Raw genomic sequence first — 17432 nt, 5'->3', positions numbered from 1 at the left:
CTGCTGTGGCCTCTCCCGTTGCGGAGCACAGGCTCCGGACGCGCAGGCCCAGCGGCCACGGCTCACGGGCCCAGCCGCTCCGCGGCACGTGGGATCCTCCCGGACCGGGGCGCGAACCCGGTTCCCCCGCATCGGCAGGCGGACGCGCAACCACTGCGCCACCACCCTGCTCTCTATTTTTAAAACATAATCTGGGTTAGGGACATTTTCGTGGGAAATTCTGCCTCCTTCTCTATGAGGCAGTGACACTTAAAGAGACTTATTCCCAACATCTAGCCTTGCGCCGCCTTGAGGCTGGAAAAGCGTGTTTTTCTTTTCTTGGCGCCTTTAGGATTTCAAGATTCTTCCTGGCCTTGTGGACCAGTGTGAGCGTCCTGGCAGTCCCTCCCAGCTGACCCCTCCTGTAACGGCTACACACAGCGAAGTCTTTCAGGAAATGTATGACCTGGTATAGATACAGGCTTTCCTCAGCCAAGACCCACTCTGTTTGGCATGTGGAAATGTCATTGGTGTTTTCTTTTTTTCACACTCTTCACACATCCTAATTTAAGAATAAAAGTACAGCCTATGGCCCTCACCTTGCCACAGCACTTAAATGTACAATTTTCTTTTTGGCCTCAGAATAAGCACTTTCCTAATTGTTATTTTCCTTGACTGAAAATCTTGATATGTTTACATTTACTTATGTATAACTCTCCACCAAATCTTTAACATTATATATCAATTAAGCATAAACCTGGAGTAGCACCGTATTAAAACCAAGATGCTCAGAGTAGTAACATAAGAGTGTCATTAAACGTTTGGTTTAAAAACCAGATGTTTTTAAAAAAGTCTTTTCATATGCCTATTATCTACAGCAAGTCAAACTGAATTTACAGTCATCTTGCTGAAACCAGCTAGAAGGAAGATCCTAGAAATATTCAAGAGATCAAAGGATGATAAATGGAAATTAATTGTACAGGAAACATGACTTATTTAGTGTGTCTGTCATTGATAGTCTTTTCATATTTGTCTTTAATTTTAGTGAATATATCATTTATGTATAAGTGCTTTTTTATTATCACTGCCACTCATGATTATTCTACCCTAGTTTTTCTCACAAGGTCTGAAATTCCCCAACAGTCTGATTTGTCAACTTTGGGGGAGGAAAACTGGATTTGAATTGGCTTGAAAATGTGCTCTTGTCGACTTGAGGCAGCTGGGAGTGTGTTCTGAATCTGCCATGCCGTGTTCTCCATGTCTGCATTTCTACAAGGCTTAGACCATGCTCTCATGCTCTCTCTTGGTGTTCTTTTCTTTTTCTCCATTATCTTTCCTCACAAATACTTAGCAGCACAGTTGGCAGATGAATGGAGGTTAGCGATGGTATATAGATTTGGATGAGAAGGGGGTGGAAACCATTGTATTTTCTTTATTTCACACTAGACCTTGAATCAGCCCATTGTAGAGTATCTCTCTAAACTTCCTCCTTTTTAAAAAAATTGTATTGAAGTATAGCTGATTTACAATGTTGTATTAATTTCTGCTGTACAGCAAAATGATTCAGTTATACATATATACATATTCTTTGTCATATTCTTTTCTATTACGGTTTATCACGGGATATTGACTATAGTTCCCTGTGCTATACAGGAGGACCTTGTTGTTTATCCATCCTGTATATAATAGTTTGCATCTGCTAATCCCAAACTCGCAATCCACCCCTCCCCCGACTTGGCAACCACAAGTCTGTTCTCTATGTCTGTGAGTCTGTTTTTGTTTCGTAGATATGTTCATTTGTGTTGTATTTTAGATTCCACGTGTAAGTGGTATCATATGGTATTTGTCTTTCTCTTTCTGACTTACTTCACTTCGTATGATCATCTCTAGGTCCATCCATGTTGCTGCATATGGCATTATTTCATTCTTTTTTATGGCTGAGTCTTTTTTTTCTTTTTAATGTTCCTTCATTTCTTCTTGTTATAGTCCATTTGGGCTGCTATAACAGAATACCATAGACTGGGTGGCTTATAAAGAAGAGAAATTTATTTCTCACAGTTCTAGAGGCTGAGAAGTCCAAGATCAAGGCACTGGCAGAATCAGTGTTCAGTGACGGTTTCCTGGTTAATAGATAGCCTTCTTGTTGTCCTCACATGGTGGGAAGGGCCTGGGAGCTCGCTGGGAACTCCTTTATAAGGGCACTAAGCCCAACATGAGGGCTGCACCTTCATAACCTAATCACCCCAGAGGCCTCACCTCCAAATACTATCCCACTGGGGATTCAGTTTCAACATATGAATTTTGGGAGAACACAAACATTCAGTCCATGGCATTTCTTGTCTACTCCACTAAAACCTTACAGGGAGGCCACTGGACTCCACTGTGTTCCTCTCCATTGAATGTAATGCAGTGACTATGGCTCTCATTCATAGTCTCATTCATAGATATTCATTTCATATTTAATTCATTTTTACAGGGCATTGAATTTTGCATAAATATTCTTTGTGCTTCTGTTTACACAGAGAATCCCCATGGAGTGCTGTGCGTTGTTATTACTATTATTATTGTATTAAACTTATTGCTGCCAGTGTCACAAGAAATAAGAAATAAACGTCACAGTGTCGCAAGAAAATTTCTCACTGATATGAGATTTGGGCCTGTATACATTAATGTTATGTTAACATTTGATCTCTATTGAACTGATTTTTTTTTTCCTATGTATTTTGTGTTTTTGGTACAATTCTTTTCTTCACATGACCCAGACATATGTTCTTTCTGCTAGATTTACTTTATTTCCAATCTCAACTTTGCAAAATCATAATCACCAGAAGAACATTAATTAAACACCATGTGTCACTTTGGTATCTTAGAATTGGGTCTTGGAATTTCTGCTTGAGTCTGGTAATGCATTTTTATTAACTGTGCTGAGTTCCTAACAAATTGGCCAGGGCTTAAAGTTTTCTTCTACTAAAGTGACCATAAGCTTCTCTTCTGAGCTGAACTCTTCTTTGGTTGCCCACGTGATCTAGAATCACACATGCTAAAACCAAATGACCTCCAGACTCACCACCATCTTTCTCTGTCACCTATTTCCTTTTTTTTTTTTCTCCCACGACTTATATTCTCTTTGAAATCCACGTGTGGTTTTTTTTTTGTTCACTAGACTCCACTGTATTCCTCTCCATTGGATGAAACACAGGGACTGTGACTTTCAACCCGCAACTTATAAACCAGCCTGGTTGATTTCATTTTTAATTCATTTTTACAGGGCATTGAATTTTGCATAAATAATATCTGTGCTTCTGTCTACAGAGCATCCCCATGGGGTGCTGTGCACCGTTATTACTGTTATTATTGTGTTAAACTTATTGCTGCCAGTGTCACATTTAGTTGTGAATTAGTAGAATCACTTTTCCTGATGGTGATATGCAACTACATTTCATGTCTTTACCCGCTAATTCACAACTTTATTCACGTGAGGAGGCAATTTCGAAAAGGATAAAGGGAAGAGTCACCGGTATTAAATAGGAACCAGACAAAATAGAGCTCAGATAGGTTTAAGTCACCGCAGTATCTCTTTCAATAGTTTATGAAATTTTTCACAGGCAAAAAAGAAAGAAAGGGAAGATTTTCTTTTTTTTCTTTAAAGGCAGTCTCTGTGTTTAGCAAATACAGGCCAAGCAAGCTCGCTCGCTCTCTCTTTCTCTTTCTCTCTGACATCAAGCAAAGTAAGAAATAGTACCTTTTGAATAGGAGATTTCCTTTAATTACATTGGGGAAGTGATAATGGTAGGTATTGCATGTTTAATGTAATGTTCTGGATGCCCCTTTTTCTTTCCTTTTTTTTTTTTTTTTTTTTCCCTTCACAGCCACCTCATCTTGAGCAGAAATAAAAGGTTCAAGGCTTGTCAGCATCAGTTTATAGATAGCTGTTTAAAAATAATGAGATATTGGGTATTGTAAGGCTCAGAGCCGTCTTGCCAAGACCCATTTATTTCTATTCACCTTTTGTCAGAATTGCAGACAGAAGACATTCAATTAAAACTTGTCACCTGTTGCAGATGACCTAATTTGTACTTGTATGTGTCATAGATTAGGGCTCCATGCTTCACATGAAGCAACTGGACCCCTGGTGGAATAATATTTTCCCTGCAAAATATTTTGTAAACTATGTCTTTTACAGATTTCTATAATTTTGATTTCGGCTCTCAGCCAGATTATAAATTTAGCACATACGCCTTAGAACCAGCCAAGAGCAGTGAATCACACCTTGAAAAAAAAGGAGGGACTTCTTTGTGGCTATGTCCTGTGCACAGAAATCTACAAATGTATTTTGGATGCAGCTTGAATCTGAAACAGAGGGAAGCCTTTGTAATTTCCTATGCAAGCCTCACATGTTTAATAGTCCAGAGAGCTACCAGGAGACCAAAACGAAAGACTTCCCTTTGCTAATTGTTAATTCATCTGTAGAGCAAGGAAGCTTTAATGTGAGTCCTGGCTTTTATCTCTTTTAGTGACTGAGGACTCAGTTATAAAAAAAAAAAAAAAAGCCCACCTAATGGATATGCATTTTCTCTCCCTGTGTGATTTTTCCCTTTTATTTCAGCAGATCTTATAGTGCTTCCACATGCAGCCAAGCTATTTCCAAAGTTCCTGAATTGTTGTCATGCTATTTCAGCGGAAGTAAATGTAACCATTCGTCAAGGTGTCTAACTGAAAAGCCGCCATCGGGGTCTCCTTCTAAACTGTAAAACTCAGCCAGAATGTTGCTTTGCCTCCGAGGCCCTGGCAAAACAGTCCTTGTCTTATTTCAGTGACATTTTAAAGAGGAGCAGGGAGCGAGGAAATGAATATCTCTGGGTCCCTGCCTCAAGAGAAAAGCAGACTGACTGAATCTTTTTATCATTTTTGGTTTACCCACAGTCTCACAGCTATAAACTTCTTCTAAGTGGAGACGCTTTATAGAGTCATAGATGCAAAATGCCTAGCCCTTCGGTGGAGTAAAAGTATTCCTCTCTCCTGCTATTTCATCATTCTGCCTTGCTCTTTACATGCACCCCCTATCAGGGTGCGAGTATTGTTTACCACAGTAACTGGGTTTTATCTGCCCGTGCTTCTGCTTTTGGAGTATATACCACATGCTCTTTTCCAAAAATAGAATTTGATGACAGAGAAGCAGTATAAACATAGGGCTTGAGAACGTGGGCTCTGCAGCCGTGGTCCCGAGCTGCCACTCCTGGCTCAGCCTCTTCCCAGTTCATTTTCTCATTTGTAAAATGGGATAATAATAACACCTTCTTCATAGGATTGCTGTAAGTATTAAATGTGTTCATGTACGTAAAACAATTAACCCATTGCCTGGAATAGAAGAAGCTCTCAATAACCAATGGGTGTTTTGGTGGATTCCAAGACACTTCATACAGAGATTAAGTCATTCCATTATCAGTGAAGACATTGCTTGTTAAGGAGAAGCAGATATCAGGAGGAAAAAGTTTGCTGAGGTAGGAAGAAAGGAACGAAATCATGAAGCCATGCTGAACAGTATCACTGTCTATTTTGAGAAAGGGCAATAATAGTAAGAGAAGATAACTAGGGCTTGGTGTGTTTTATTGTCTGTCATGATCCTCCAGAATTTAATATGGTTCGATTCTCCCTGGAGTATATGCGTCAATGTACAAATAATTTTCACTCATCCCTTTACTGGGGTACCTATAAATATGCACAAATACTCTAGGGAAAACCGGTACTCTCTGTAAGGATGCTGTTACGAGGAAGAACCCCATCACAGGCTGCCACTAAAATTCTCGCCACTATGTCTTGATACTGCTGATCTGCCTTTGCTTCCTTTCCTACAGCCCCTCAAAGGGATTTTCTCCGCCCTCTGTGTATGATGGTTCCCTCACAGAAATCTCAGGCACATTCAAGGGCGCTTCTAGGTACTTCTTTTCCTGAACGGAAAGAGCCGGATTCCCTTCCGCAGCAAAGGGAGCCGCAGTACCAGAGACATCGTGGAGGAGAAAGTTCCCACCCTCTTCACCTTCTGGCGTCATAAGTTTTACTTTCCCAGGCTGCTCTTCACCCTTGATTACAAGTCGTGTTGGCTAACATTTAAATAATCCAACTATTTATTTAGTAGTCATTAAAATCACTAATCTTTTAAAATATTATTTCACTAACTTTTAAAAAATTATCATTACTTTAATATGACTATTTGCATCTTAAGTATTCCAGGGCTCTATGTAATTAACGTTTTTAGCAAACCTTTGTTTAAGAACAATATTATAAAAAGCCTTGTCTTTAATTTAGCAAAGTAGGCTAGGATAGCCTTGTGTAATTCTCTGAAGGGGAGATCTTTTATTATCCTATGAAATGACTTTGTGCTATTAAAAATGTGACAAATACTTTTGTCTTTGGACTATATAATATTGTAAAAATTTGCATTGGGGCATAAAATGTAGACTTAAAATTAGCTGAGACCTAAGAAGGCCTTGTGCTGAACTGTTTTACTTCTCTTGGCATTTAGGTGCCTCATAGCGGTTTTTTTTGTTTGGTTTTTTTCCTTCTTACCCTATTCCTGCTTCCTCAATTTTGTAAATTCTGACAACTTATGAGATTTGTGATTCCCTTGTGGCAATGTAGGCACATGCAGTATTTGACAGAAAAAGCAATGTGAAACGTTCTGTTTGGTAGGTAACGTAAACTATTAAAAATTTTTATTTAAAAAAGGAAAAGGGGTAGTGGCCGTCTCCACATGAACAGAAAATCCAGTTGCCTTAATTAACTTCAAATCCTGTCAAACACTGAACATTGCGGGTATCTTATTTACTGGGAGAAATCTTCGTTTTAAACTTTTTCAGAATTGGTTTACAAGTGGAGTCCAAACAGAAATTGTTTGTATTTAAGATTGTAAAGATGTAGAGAGACAGGCTTTGCCATTGTAAGTGGAAATATTTGGATTAGACTGATGTTTGTTTATGGCAAATCTGGATTTTCCAGGTCCTGATCGTAAATACTGTTGTTTTTGTTTGTTTGTTTCTGCTGAAAATAGAGACTTTTAAATGAAATGTATTAGGTTAATTGGATAATTATCAATTCTCTACTTAACTTTGTATTGTGTGCTTCTAGCTAAACTCAGAGATAGCATTTTTCTTTTTGATAGACTTTGGGTTAGTTTCTGTATCTGTTCTAAAATAAACTCTAAATGATATTATTAGTGACAAGGATGAGCAGCAAATAGAATGGGATACCAAATATTTCTGTAATCACTTAGACATCAAATAATGTCATTATTTGGGTTTTATCCTTTGTATTATCTTACCATTCAATCATACCTCAAATCTGTTTACCTACAGAATTGCGGCAGAGTAGACTGTCACACTCCATGGGGGTAGATTTTCAATAAATGATCACGATGCAAAATATATTTCAATAAATAATATAACAATATTTCAACAAAATAATGATATAATGGCAATTTCCTTGGGATTTTAAGGTTGATAAGATATTTAGTAATGCATTTGTATAATATCCAAATATATTAGTACATTAGTATAATATCCAAATACATTAGTACCTTATATTAATATAATTGGATCATTACAGCAAAACACCAGGGAGGTTACTGTCTTAATATCCATCTTATATTTGGAAAAGCAAACAGGTTAAGGCACTCAACAAAATTTACAGAGCTTGTTAATGAAAGAGCCAGAAAGAAACCATTCTGATTTTCAAACTATGGTTTATTTTTTTCCACGTTCTTCATATAATATTTAGGAGTAAATTATTATATTATTGTAGTTGGAAACACTTTTCTGGAAAAACTTTAAAACTAGAAATATACTGAAAATAGACTTTTTTATTTTTTTATTTATTTATTGACATATAGTTGCTTTACACTGCTGTGTCAGTTTCTGCTGTACAGCAAAGTGAATCAGCTATACATATACATATATCCCCTCTTTTTTGGATTTCCTTCCCATTTAGGTCACCACAGAGCACCAAGTAGAGTTCCCTGTGCTATAGAGTAGGTTCTCATTAGTTATCTATTTTATACATAGTAGCGTATATATGTGAAAATAGACTTCTTAATGGTATCTGTATAGTATTGTTTTATGAGACCCTTTAAAATAACATTATTAAAGTTTCAGTGCATATATTATTATGACTCAAATGAATAAATCTGTTTATTTTCAAAGATGCACAAATAAAGAAGCTGGGTCCACATGTTTGAACACATAGTTTGGGCTGATTTAACTTTTTTTTTTTTAATGTCAGTAAATATCTTTATTTATTTATTTTAACATCTTTATTGGAGTATAATTGCTTTACAATGGTGTGTTAGTTTCTGCTTTACAACAAAGTGAATCAGTTATACATACACATATGTTCCCATATCTCTTCCCTCTTGCGTCTCCCTCCCTCCCAACCTCCCTATCCCACCTCTCTAGGTGGTCACAAAGCACCGAGCTGATCTCCCTGTGCTATGCGGCTGCTTCCCCACTCGCTATCCACCCTACGTTTGGTAGTGCATATATGTCCATACCACTCTCTCCCTTCATCACAGCTTACCCTTCCCCCTCCCCATTGATTTAACTTTGAAACCTACGTCACTTGTGTATTTCTGTGTTATATGATTGTCCTTGGGGGAAAAAAAACTGGTTTTACTGACTATGTTTTTTTCTCCAACAGAACTGAATAAATTGATGAATAATTTTAGTATGATGTAGAAGTAGTTGCAGGTGTGTTACTAGGATTTGAGTTCAAACATTTCACTGAGTATGAAGTCAGCTAAACTAAATCATTATCATCATCATCATGTCTCTAGAAGATGCATAAAAAGATTTTCCAGATTTTGAGAAGAAGAAGTTAAAAGCAGTATAATTTTTTACTTGAAATTGTTGAAGTATGATGTAGAAGTAGTTGCAGGTGTGTTACTAGGATTTGAGTTCAAACATTTCACTGAGTATGAAGTCAGCTAAACTAAATCATTATCATCATCATCATGTCTCTAGAAGATGCATAAAAAGATTTTCCAGATTTTGAGAAGAAGTTAAAAGCAGTATAAATATTTTTTACTTGAAATTGTTGATATTTGCCTATTTTTAACCCCCTAAAATGGGAATAAAACTTCCACATAAAAGTTATTATGATCTTTTAAAATATATCGACTCTAGAAATTTTTACCATTAATTGTTTTTTTTTTGTTTTTTTTAACATCTTTATTGGAGTATAACTGTTTTACAATGGTGTGTTAGTTTCTGCTTTACAACAAAGTGAATCAGTTATACATATACATATGTTCCCATATCTCTTCCCTCTTGCGTCTCCCTCCCTCCCACCCTCCCTATCCCACCCCTCTAGGTGGTCACAAACCACCGAGCTGATCTCCCTGTGCTATGCGGCTGCTTCCCACTAACTATCTATTTTACATTTGGTAGTGTATATATGTCCATGCCATTCTCTCACTTCATCACAGCCTCCCCTTCCCCCCCGTTAATTATCTAAACTTGGCAGGAACAATTTTTCTGTATATTGACTGCCCATCAGCTTTCGCTACATAATTGTATTAATGTTAATTATGTAGTATTAATATTTATTTTTTCCCTCTACAGTCATCTACTGAATACCATATACATAAAGTTATAAATCATAAAAGAATGCTTTGTCTAACTGATCTTTATTTTAGGAAGTAAGAAAGCGTTAAATCATGGCTTTTGTAAAAAAGTACTTGAATATTTAGAAACTGGATAGATATGTAGATGGTATGGATGGATGGATGGATAGATAGTAGTTTATCTACCCACACACTGAAAGGAGGTGAGAGGGAGGGAAGAAAGTGAGAAAAAGAGGGAAAAGGAGAAAGAGAAGGCGAGAATGGACATAAGAGTGAGAATACTCCTTTAGATTTTGGAGGAGCACGTAAAAATAATATGAATATTTCAGTAATTCATTGTTCAAAGTTGAAAGGAAATGCACAGTAATAAAATTATTTCACAATACTTAAAGGATCTATTCCTACAAATACAAAACGTATCCCATAATGCATAATAAAAATTCTGTCAAGTATATGTATTTTTTTTCTTCATGATGTTTAATAACTAGTTTTCAGTGTTGCACTGCTCCCATAAACTTGGGCCAGTTGGCTAAGCTGATTGGTGACTTTAGCATGATATAACTGTGTCAGAATTGTTTCCAGCCAAGACCTTGAATCCAGTCTTTCAGCCATGATCCTCTCCCATAGGCCTTCAGGATGGACGAAATCCATTGTCAGAAACTCACCAGCTCTGACTCCTGTGTTGGAAGATACATAGTATATTGTTCAGTATTTGGTCATGTGAGGCTATATTGCTTATGGTGAACTCATGCCCTGACAGACACCAAAAGCAAAGTTTGGAGTCTACAAACCTAATAGAGATGCATTCTGTGAGCTTTTTTGGTTCTTTTTTTTTTTTTTTGCATTACGCGGGCCTCTCACTGTTGTGGTCTCCCGTTGCGGAGTGCAGGCTCAGCGGCCATGGCTCACGGGCCCAGCCCCGCCGCAGTATGTGGGATCTTCCCGGACCGGAGCACAAACCCGCGTCCCCAGCATTGGCAGGCGGACTCTCAACCACTGCACCACCAGGGAAGCCCTCTTTTTTTTTTTAATTTTACAAATTTTTATTGGAGTATAGTTGATTTACAGTGTTGAATTAGTTCTGCTGTACAGCAGAGTAAATCAGTTATGCATATACATATATCCACTCTTTTTTAGATTCTTTTCTCATATAGGTCATTTACAGAGTACTGAGTAGAGTTCCCTGTGCTGTACAGTAGGTCCTTGTTGATTATCTGTTTTATATATGGTAGTATGTGTATGTCAGGCTTTCTTGGTTCTCACAATTTCAGAGTTATTTTTAAATGTTTCCTCTTTTTTTTAGCCTTCGTCTGTCATTGTCTTTCTCTCTGTTTGTTTCATCCTGCCTTCTCTTCACACCTCTAATCATATCACATTAATGTTCACATTGCGTTGGAGCTGGATACCAAACGTGTTATGGTACCACTTTTAGTTATATATGCTGTTAATTTTCTAAACTCTTATAATGAAAAATTTTAAATTCTTATAATGAAACAAATTTGAATGGATCTCAGATGAACAGACAAAATGTGACCACATTATATAAACTGGAAAAATATCTTGGAGAAAGAAAGAAATGAAAAAAGGCAAAACATGACTAAAAGGGGGAAAGGGGGGAAGGTGTTAAACTTTAGTAAATTAAATATAGACACAGTAAAAATAGAACATTAGAAATTAGATACATGAAGGAATGGAACTCTAGGCGCAAAATTGCTCTAAAAGCAGCAGTCAGGAAATGTTTCTTCATGACTCACAAGCATTCTATTTTCATTGAATACTTAGAGACTGTACCTAAGCTCTTTGTTTTTTGATATTTGTTTGTCTAAACCTACTTACTTGCTCTTGAAGTTGTCTCCTGATATCACTTAAACTCTGCTCTGATGTTCCAGTTTAACATTTCAGGGTTTATCTAGAGCCAAGTGTATGTTTGTGTGTATCACTAAAAGGAAATCAACTCTTAAAGTAGCAGTATTAAGATAATATGAAAAGTTATGTTTTTCTTTAGCTCTTGGGTTGATAGTCATCTTTAATATATGAGTATATACATTCACCTTCAGGATTCACATAGAAATATATCAGCCTTTCCCAAACTGTTTCATATAATTCAGTTACACCACAACTCACCTGTTCCACGTGATATTAACAAATGTTCCCGAAACAGGATCCTTGGTTAAACTGATTTGCAAAACATTGCCTAGGCTGTATCTCCCTCTGAGAGTTTTATTTGAGAGTTAGTTGCATGTTAAAGTCTCTGAGAGGGCTTTCAGTAAAATAACAATACTGAGGATACTGTTAAACCAAATCTATCTTCTGAACAGTCTGAGAAATACCAAAATATGTACAATGAATTACTTGGTTGTGAATTTATTAATGGATAATGTTAATACTGTCTTATCAATTAAGGTACAGTCTAAGACCACAAAGCGAATCTCTCACCTCTCTCTTAACTCCCAAGTAATCTTCTCTTTATTTGATAAAGATTTATATGTTTCTATCCTAAACTTTACAATTACAGACTGGAAACCACATTATTAACAAGCACCCCTCCCCACTGCCCCATGTAAATGAAACATTTCTTTCTTTTTAATCCCTTTCTTTCCCTTTTGCCCATTTCCTTAATGTTATAGATCCACTGCCAGCGATACCTCCCTGAATCTTGACCCAGTCCACCACTCATGGGGAAAAAGTATTACTAAATGCCAGTCTACTTTTGCCTACTTTCTAGCTTCATGCTTCACCTCTGCCCTCCTAACAAATCTCTCCTTCGCCATCCTAGCCTCCTGAATTCTTTCAGGAATCTCCTCCTTCTAACCTGCGTTCAGTCCAAACCTGCTCTCAGTTCAATTCCACAGGTCCATGTGGAGTCCTCTGATAGACCGGGGTGGATTGAACAGCTCTGGGTCTACTGATCTACTCAAACCCACACATTGAGCTTTCAGGGGTGACTGATGAAGAGGATACACATTGCCAATGTCTTTAATTTGAGAAACTGTGTTAGCACCAAATTCCAGTTTCTTTGTATTAATTCTCAAGGAAAGGTGCCTTTCGTTTGGTATGTAGGTGACTCTGATGGCCTTGCATAAGCGTCTTTCAGCTTGGTCATCTCTGCCGGGTTTGGTTTCCAACCAGTGCCAGTCTCGGTTTAGCCGTCACTTTTTTACGTTCCTCTACTTCCCCTGGACCCTTCTACAATCTACTCTCTGTTTACCTAGCACCCTTGGATGATACTCTCTATGTATTTGATTGGTCTCAAAGATAGTTACCTCAACAGTAAGGAAGTGCCTGTCTTTCCCCACAGGAGTGCGTCTTGACAGAGTACGTGGAGGTCGGCAGAAGTACAAGCGCAGAATAGATGCGGAGAACAGCCCATACCTGAACCCTCAGTTGGTTCAGCCAGCCAAAAAGCCATGTAAGTACAGCAGACATGTCTGGCTTTCCAGCACATGACATCCTCCCAGCTGGCTCTAGGTACATCAGTTTTGGCATATGCCCATTCCTACTGACTCCAACGAGACTTCTCTTTGTTGGCGGGGGTGGGGAGATGTGGCTCTATTCCCAAGGATTGCCTTTGAAGAGCAACAGTAACTCAGCTAATTATCTTTTTTTCCTACGGTTTTCTCCCCCTCTACCTTTTTTTCACCTAGTCATTTTGTGGAAGCATAAGCATACCAAGGCATAGCTTATATAGTGCGAATTTTACATTTACGGGTTATCTTTATTTTCAGAGGTACATAAAATGGATCGTACCATGATCATTAGTTCATTGGAGCTGTTAGTTTCAGATTTCACAAGAAAGTGATTTTTGTAGTTTTCACTAGCTAAATGAGTTTGTTCAACCTCCCAATGAAAATACATTAGGAGCCTCATTAATTTAGAGCTATAGAAGGTTAACACACTAGCTAGCAATAGATTAAAACAAGGATGGGCCCTACTGATAACAAGCATAGGTTGGTGGTTCCATTTCAGATGCCCTTATGGGCATTATGAATTGTTTTTTATTTTATTTTATTTTATTTTATTTTATTTTATTTTTTTGTGGTATGCGGGCCTTCCTCTGCCGTGGCCTCTCCCGTTGCGGAGCACAGGCTCCGGACGCGCAAGCTCAGCGGCCACGGCTCACGGGCCCAGCCGCTCCGCGGCACGTGGGATCCCCCCAGACCGGGGCGCGAACCTGGTTCCCCTGCATCGGCAGGCGGACGCGCAACCACCGCGCCACCAGGGAAGCCCATGAATTGTTTTTTAAAAGCCCATGGTTTGATAATGCCCGGCTGCAATTTGAAACGATGGTAGGTATGTAGCTAAAACGCAAACCCCATTCTCTTTGTCATTAGCTAAAAAGAGCTAGAATATAGATTGAGGCAGTTAACTGTGTTCCAGTTTCTGAAAAATCAGTTCATGGCTGTAGTGCAAAAGAGCTAACATTTTAGGTCGTTTATGCATAGAGTTTATGCCAGGCACTGAAAGTGCTTTGGTGGAAACAATTCTCACATTTAGCTGTCTCTGTCTCAGAAGACACAACCAGCCCTCACCAGAGGAAGTTGCAGCTATAGCAGTCCTCGAAGAGACACGGGTGATTTTTGATCTGCTTTCGAGGGAAGAGAAAAAGTGTCCTCTTCTCATTCAGATTCTCCAGGAGGGGTCGCTGCTATGCATCATCCGTGTGAGCATATGGGCATCTGTTAAATACATAAAACAGACCCTGAACTGTAAATGAAAGGACATTTGAGCGATGTCAAAGGAAAAACAACCAGTTTTACATAAAATTAAAGCCTAAGTGAACATATGGCATGGTTTCCTTTTGCCTTTCCAAAAAACATTATGTTGATTATACCTTCAATTGTCCAATCTGGCATCTTCTCCTCAGCCTGCCTAAGCTGTGTGGCATTCTGCAAATACAATCTAGGACTGCATTAAGCAGATTTCGCACATTAGAATAAAAAAAAACTTTCTGATAATACAATAAAATGCAATCAACACTCATGCTTAATTTCATTAGAAGTTTCGTTTTCCTGGATTCACTAATATCTAGACTGGCCATTTCTCATTCATTTTATACGAAGTCGACTGACACCATTGATGACACCCTCCACCGAGAGAAAAACGAGCATCACCCCGTTCGTAAGTCCACAGGATGGATAAAGAAACATCTCTGGTTTTCCGCGTAAACCTGAGAAATTGGGAAGAGGCTTGTCAAGTACCTTTAAGAAGATTACAGCAATTTCAGTGAGCTCCATTTGTCTGAGATAAAAGAGGACTCCTAATAAATCATTGCTCATTATCTTAAGGCCTCTGTGTTCATTTCCCTTAGTCTATCCAATTAGTGTATTTTGGTAACAAACATTTATAAAACTTAATTTTCAGATCCTGTCAGATAAATGTCAAGAGACCAGGCATGGGCTTTGCTCAGAAAGTGGCTGGGGGAGATTTCTGGAGCCTGACTGATGGTTTGCGTACTACAAAAGCCCAAGAATGAAAATTGGGTTCTATTGATTCTAATTAGGGAAACATTAAATAAGATTCACCTAGAAACAGTGCTGCCGGCTATTCCATCTTCTGAATGATAGGAATTTCTAAGCTTCCACCAAATTTCTCTGACCCCCTCCAGTCAAGTATCCAGTGGCTTGGGTAACACAGGTTGCATTTTCCCTGTACTAAAAGAACTCGAATCACGATTTCCTTCCGTTACATTTTTGTACCCTTTATTACTGCATTTTCTTCTAATCCTGAGGATCTAGTAGTTGCTGACAGGTTTTGCTGCATTGCCAGAGCAATGAAAGTGGAAACTTTTCCAAGCGTAGCTAAAAAACAGGGTGTTGTTTCGATAGCATATACGAGAAACAAATGCCATTCTCTTCAGATCCTACAAATTTTTTAAAAAAAGAATATTTGATTTTAATTTCTTTTCTAGAAAACGTGATATTTGGGAACACTTCCTCCCACATCTGTATTTTTAATTTGATAATAATTGAATATTACTGCCATTGGATGGTTATCTGTTGATAATTTGAAGTGAATTGAATTCATCGTGTGGCAGTCATAGTAGTAAAAATTTTAAACTCTATCAGAAAAATTACTAATTGTTGCTTGGATAAGTATCCTTGTTATGTTGTTACAGCAGACAAAAAAAGAACTATGTTTTCAATTCTAAGGTATATGAAGTCTTTTCATTTTGAGTTAAAAAAGTTAAAAATGTATAGGGAAAGGCAAATGGTCTAGTAAATGTAGAGGAACCTTTGACTTGGCTCACAAAGATCCCATTTAATACCCTAGTTTTCTAGAGTAATAGGACACAGACATTGAAATATCTGTGTTTATTCTTACCTATTTGTATTTCCTCACTTAGAAGAAAGTATCAAATCTAAAGCTACATGTAGAAATTGAAAGTGGGGCCAACAAGAAAAATCATTCCGTTAGCAAGCCTTTATAACCCCTTCCATAAACTCTCACATGGCCCTGAGCGATAAAACACATTTGATGTGATGCTTTCCATTTGTCTCTAGTGTTTATTTTATGAAGGATTTTAAAAACATATATCACAAATTTCAGACAGATAAATCTGAACCAGAGAATGAACTAAAGACAACAGATGAAAATAGAGGATTAAAGTATTAGACGCTCCAAAGAGGAAATACGGTCGCATTTAAGTTGGAGTATTTTTCTGGAAACTGACATTGGCTGTATTTGGAAGATGGGCCGGGTGTGTGGGGAGGGGGAGAAAGGCAAGACGTTCGTATTGAATGCATCCCACAGAGACAGAGTTATACAGTCGGTAATTCACCCCGGCAGAAGGGCTCTGACCTTTGCTCCTCTTTAAAGGAATTAGGACAGTTAATGACTTTTATGCCCATTATGTCTATGGGCAGTAGTTCTTTGCCTCCTGCATTACGTTCTATATTTCAGTGGCTTATGTGGATATTTATTTTAAAGCTGTTGTATGCTATTTAATCTGTTTCCCCAGATCCCACTTAAGAATCAAAGAGCAGACCCAGAAAGCCTCTAACTTCTCTTATCTGTTTGCTATAAAAAATTTCATTACAGGACAGATGCTTCATTCCAGCAAAGGCAGGTAAAGCCAAGAAGAAACAAAGAACTATTACAACTGCTATGGGTTTTCCAGAACACTGTTTAATATATATATGTTGAACCATAAATGGAATATTTGGGGTTGATTATAGGTGTTTGAGGGGTTTTTTTGTTTTGTTTTTGCTCAAAACACCACCTAGTTTAGAACGTGCGAAAGAGGGATGATGCTACTAGTGATCTTGTAGTGCTCTGGTCTGATTCTGCAGATAACAAGATTGTCTCACATTTATTGGTGGCTGAACCGGAGAAGATCTATGCCATGCCTGACCCTACTGTTCCCGACAGTGACATCAAAGCCCTCACTACACTGTGCGACTTGGCCGATCGAGAATTGGTGGTTATCATTGGATGGGCGAAGCATATTCCAGGTACCTTTTCTGAAATGAAAAAGAAAAGTTTGCAGTTAATTCCCTAGGCTTTATATGTTGATTTAGGCAAATTCACAATTTACTCATCAGGATTTTTTTTTTTTTTAAGAATTTTAAATTTTATTTATTTATTTTAATTTACTTTTTTATTTGTATTTTTAAAATTAATTTATTGTTCTTGGCCACACTGCACGGCTTGTGAGAACTTAGTTCCCCAACCAGGGATTGAATCCGAACCATGGGCAGTGAAAGCACAGAGTCTCAACCACTGGACCACCAGGGAATTCCCGTTCATTAGGATTTTTTTCTTTTTTTTTTTTTTTTTTTTTTTTGCGGTACGCGGGCCTCTCACTGTTGTGGCCTCTCCCGTCGCGGAGCACCGGCTCCGG

General features: G+C 38.1%; 1 protein-coding gene across 32 annotated transcripts in view; it reads left to right on the top strand.

The window, feature by feature from the left end:
- The window catches only part of ESRRG (estrogen related receptor gamma), a 665923-nt gene that overhangs the window by 588833 nt on the left and 59658 nt on the right, over positions 1 to 17432 (top strand). For 31 of the 32 annotated variants that reach the window (XM_055084019.1, XM_055084015.1, XM_028488318.2 and 28 more), the window contains 2 exons: positions 12891 to 13001; positions 16861 to 17043. In XM_055084019.1, coding sequence (XP_054939994.1) covers positions 12891 to 13001; positions 16861 to 17043 — 294 coding nt within the window. The remainder of the gene's footprint in view (positions 1 to 12890; positions 13002 to 16860; positions 17044 to 17432) is intronic. The other variant, XM_007126007.4, reaches the window with a different exon arrangement.

Source organism: Physeter macrocephalus, chromosome 4 (genome assembly GCF_002837175.3).
Source record: "Physeter macrocephalus isolate SW-GA chromosome 4, ASM283717v5, whole genome shotgun sequence".
Lineage (NCBI taxonomy): Eukaryota > Metazoa > Chordata > Mammalia > Artiodactyla > Physeteridae > Physeter > Physeter macrocephalus.
This window is presented reverse-complemented; position numbering and strand designations above follow the sequence as displayed.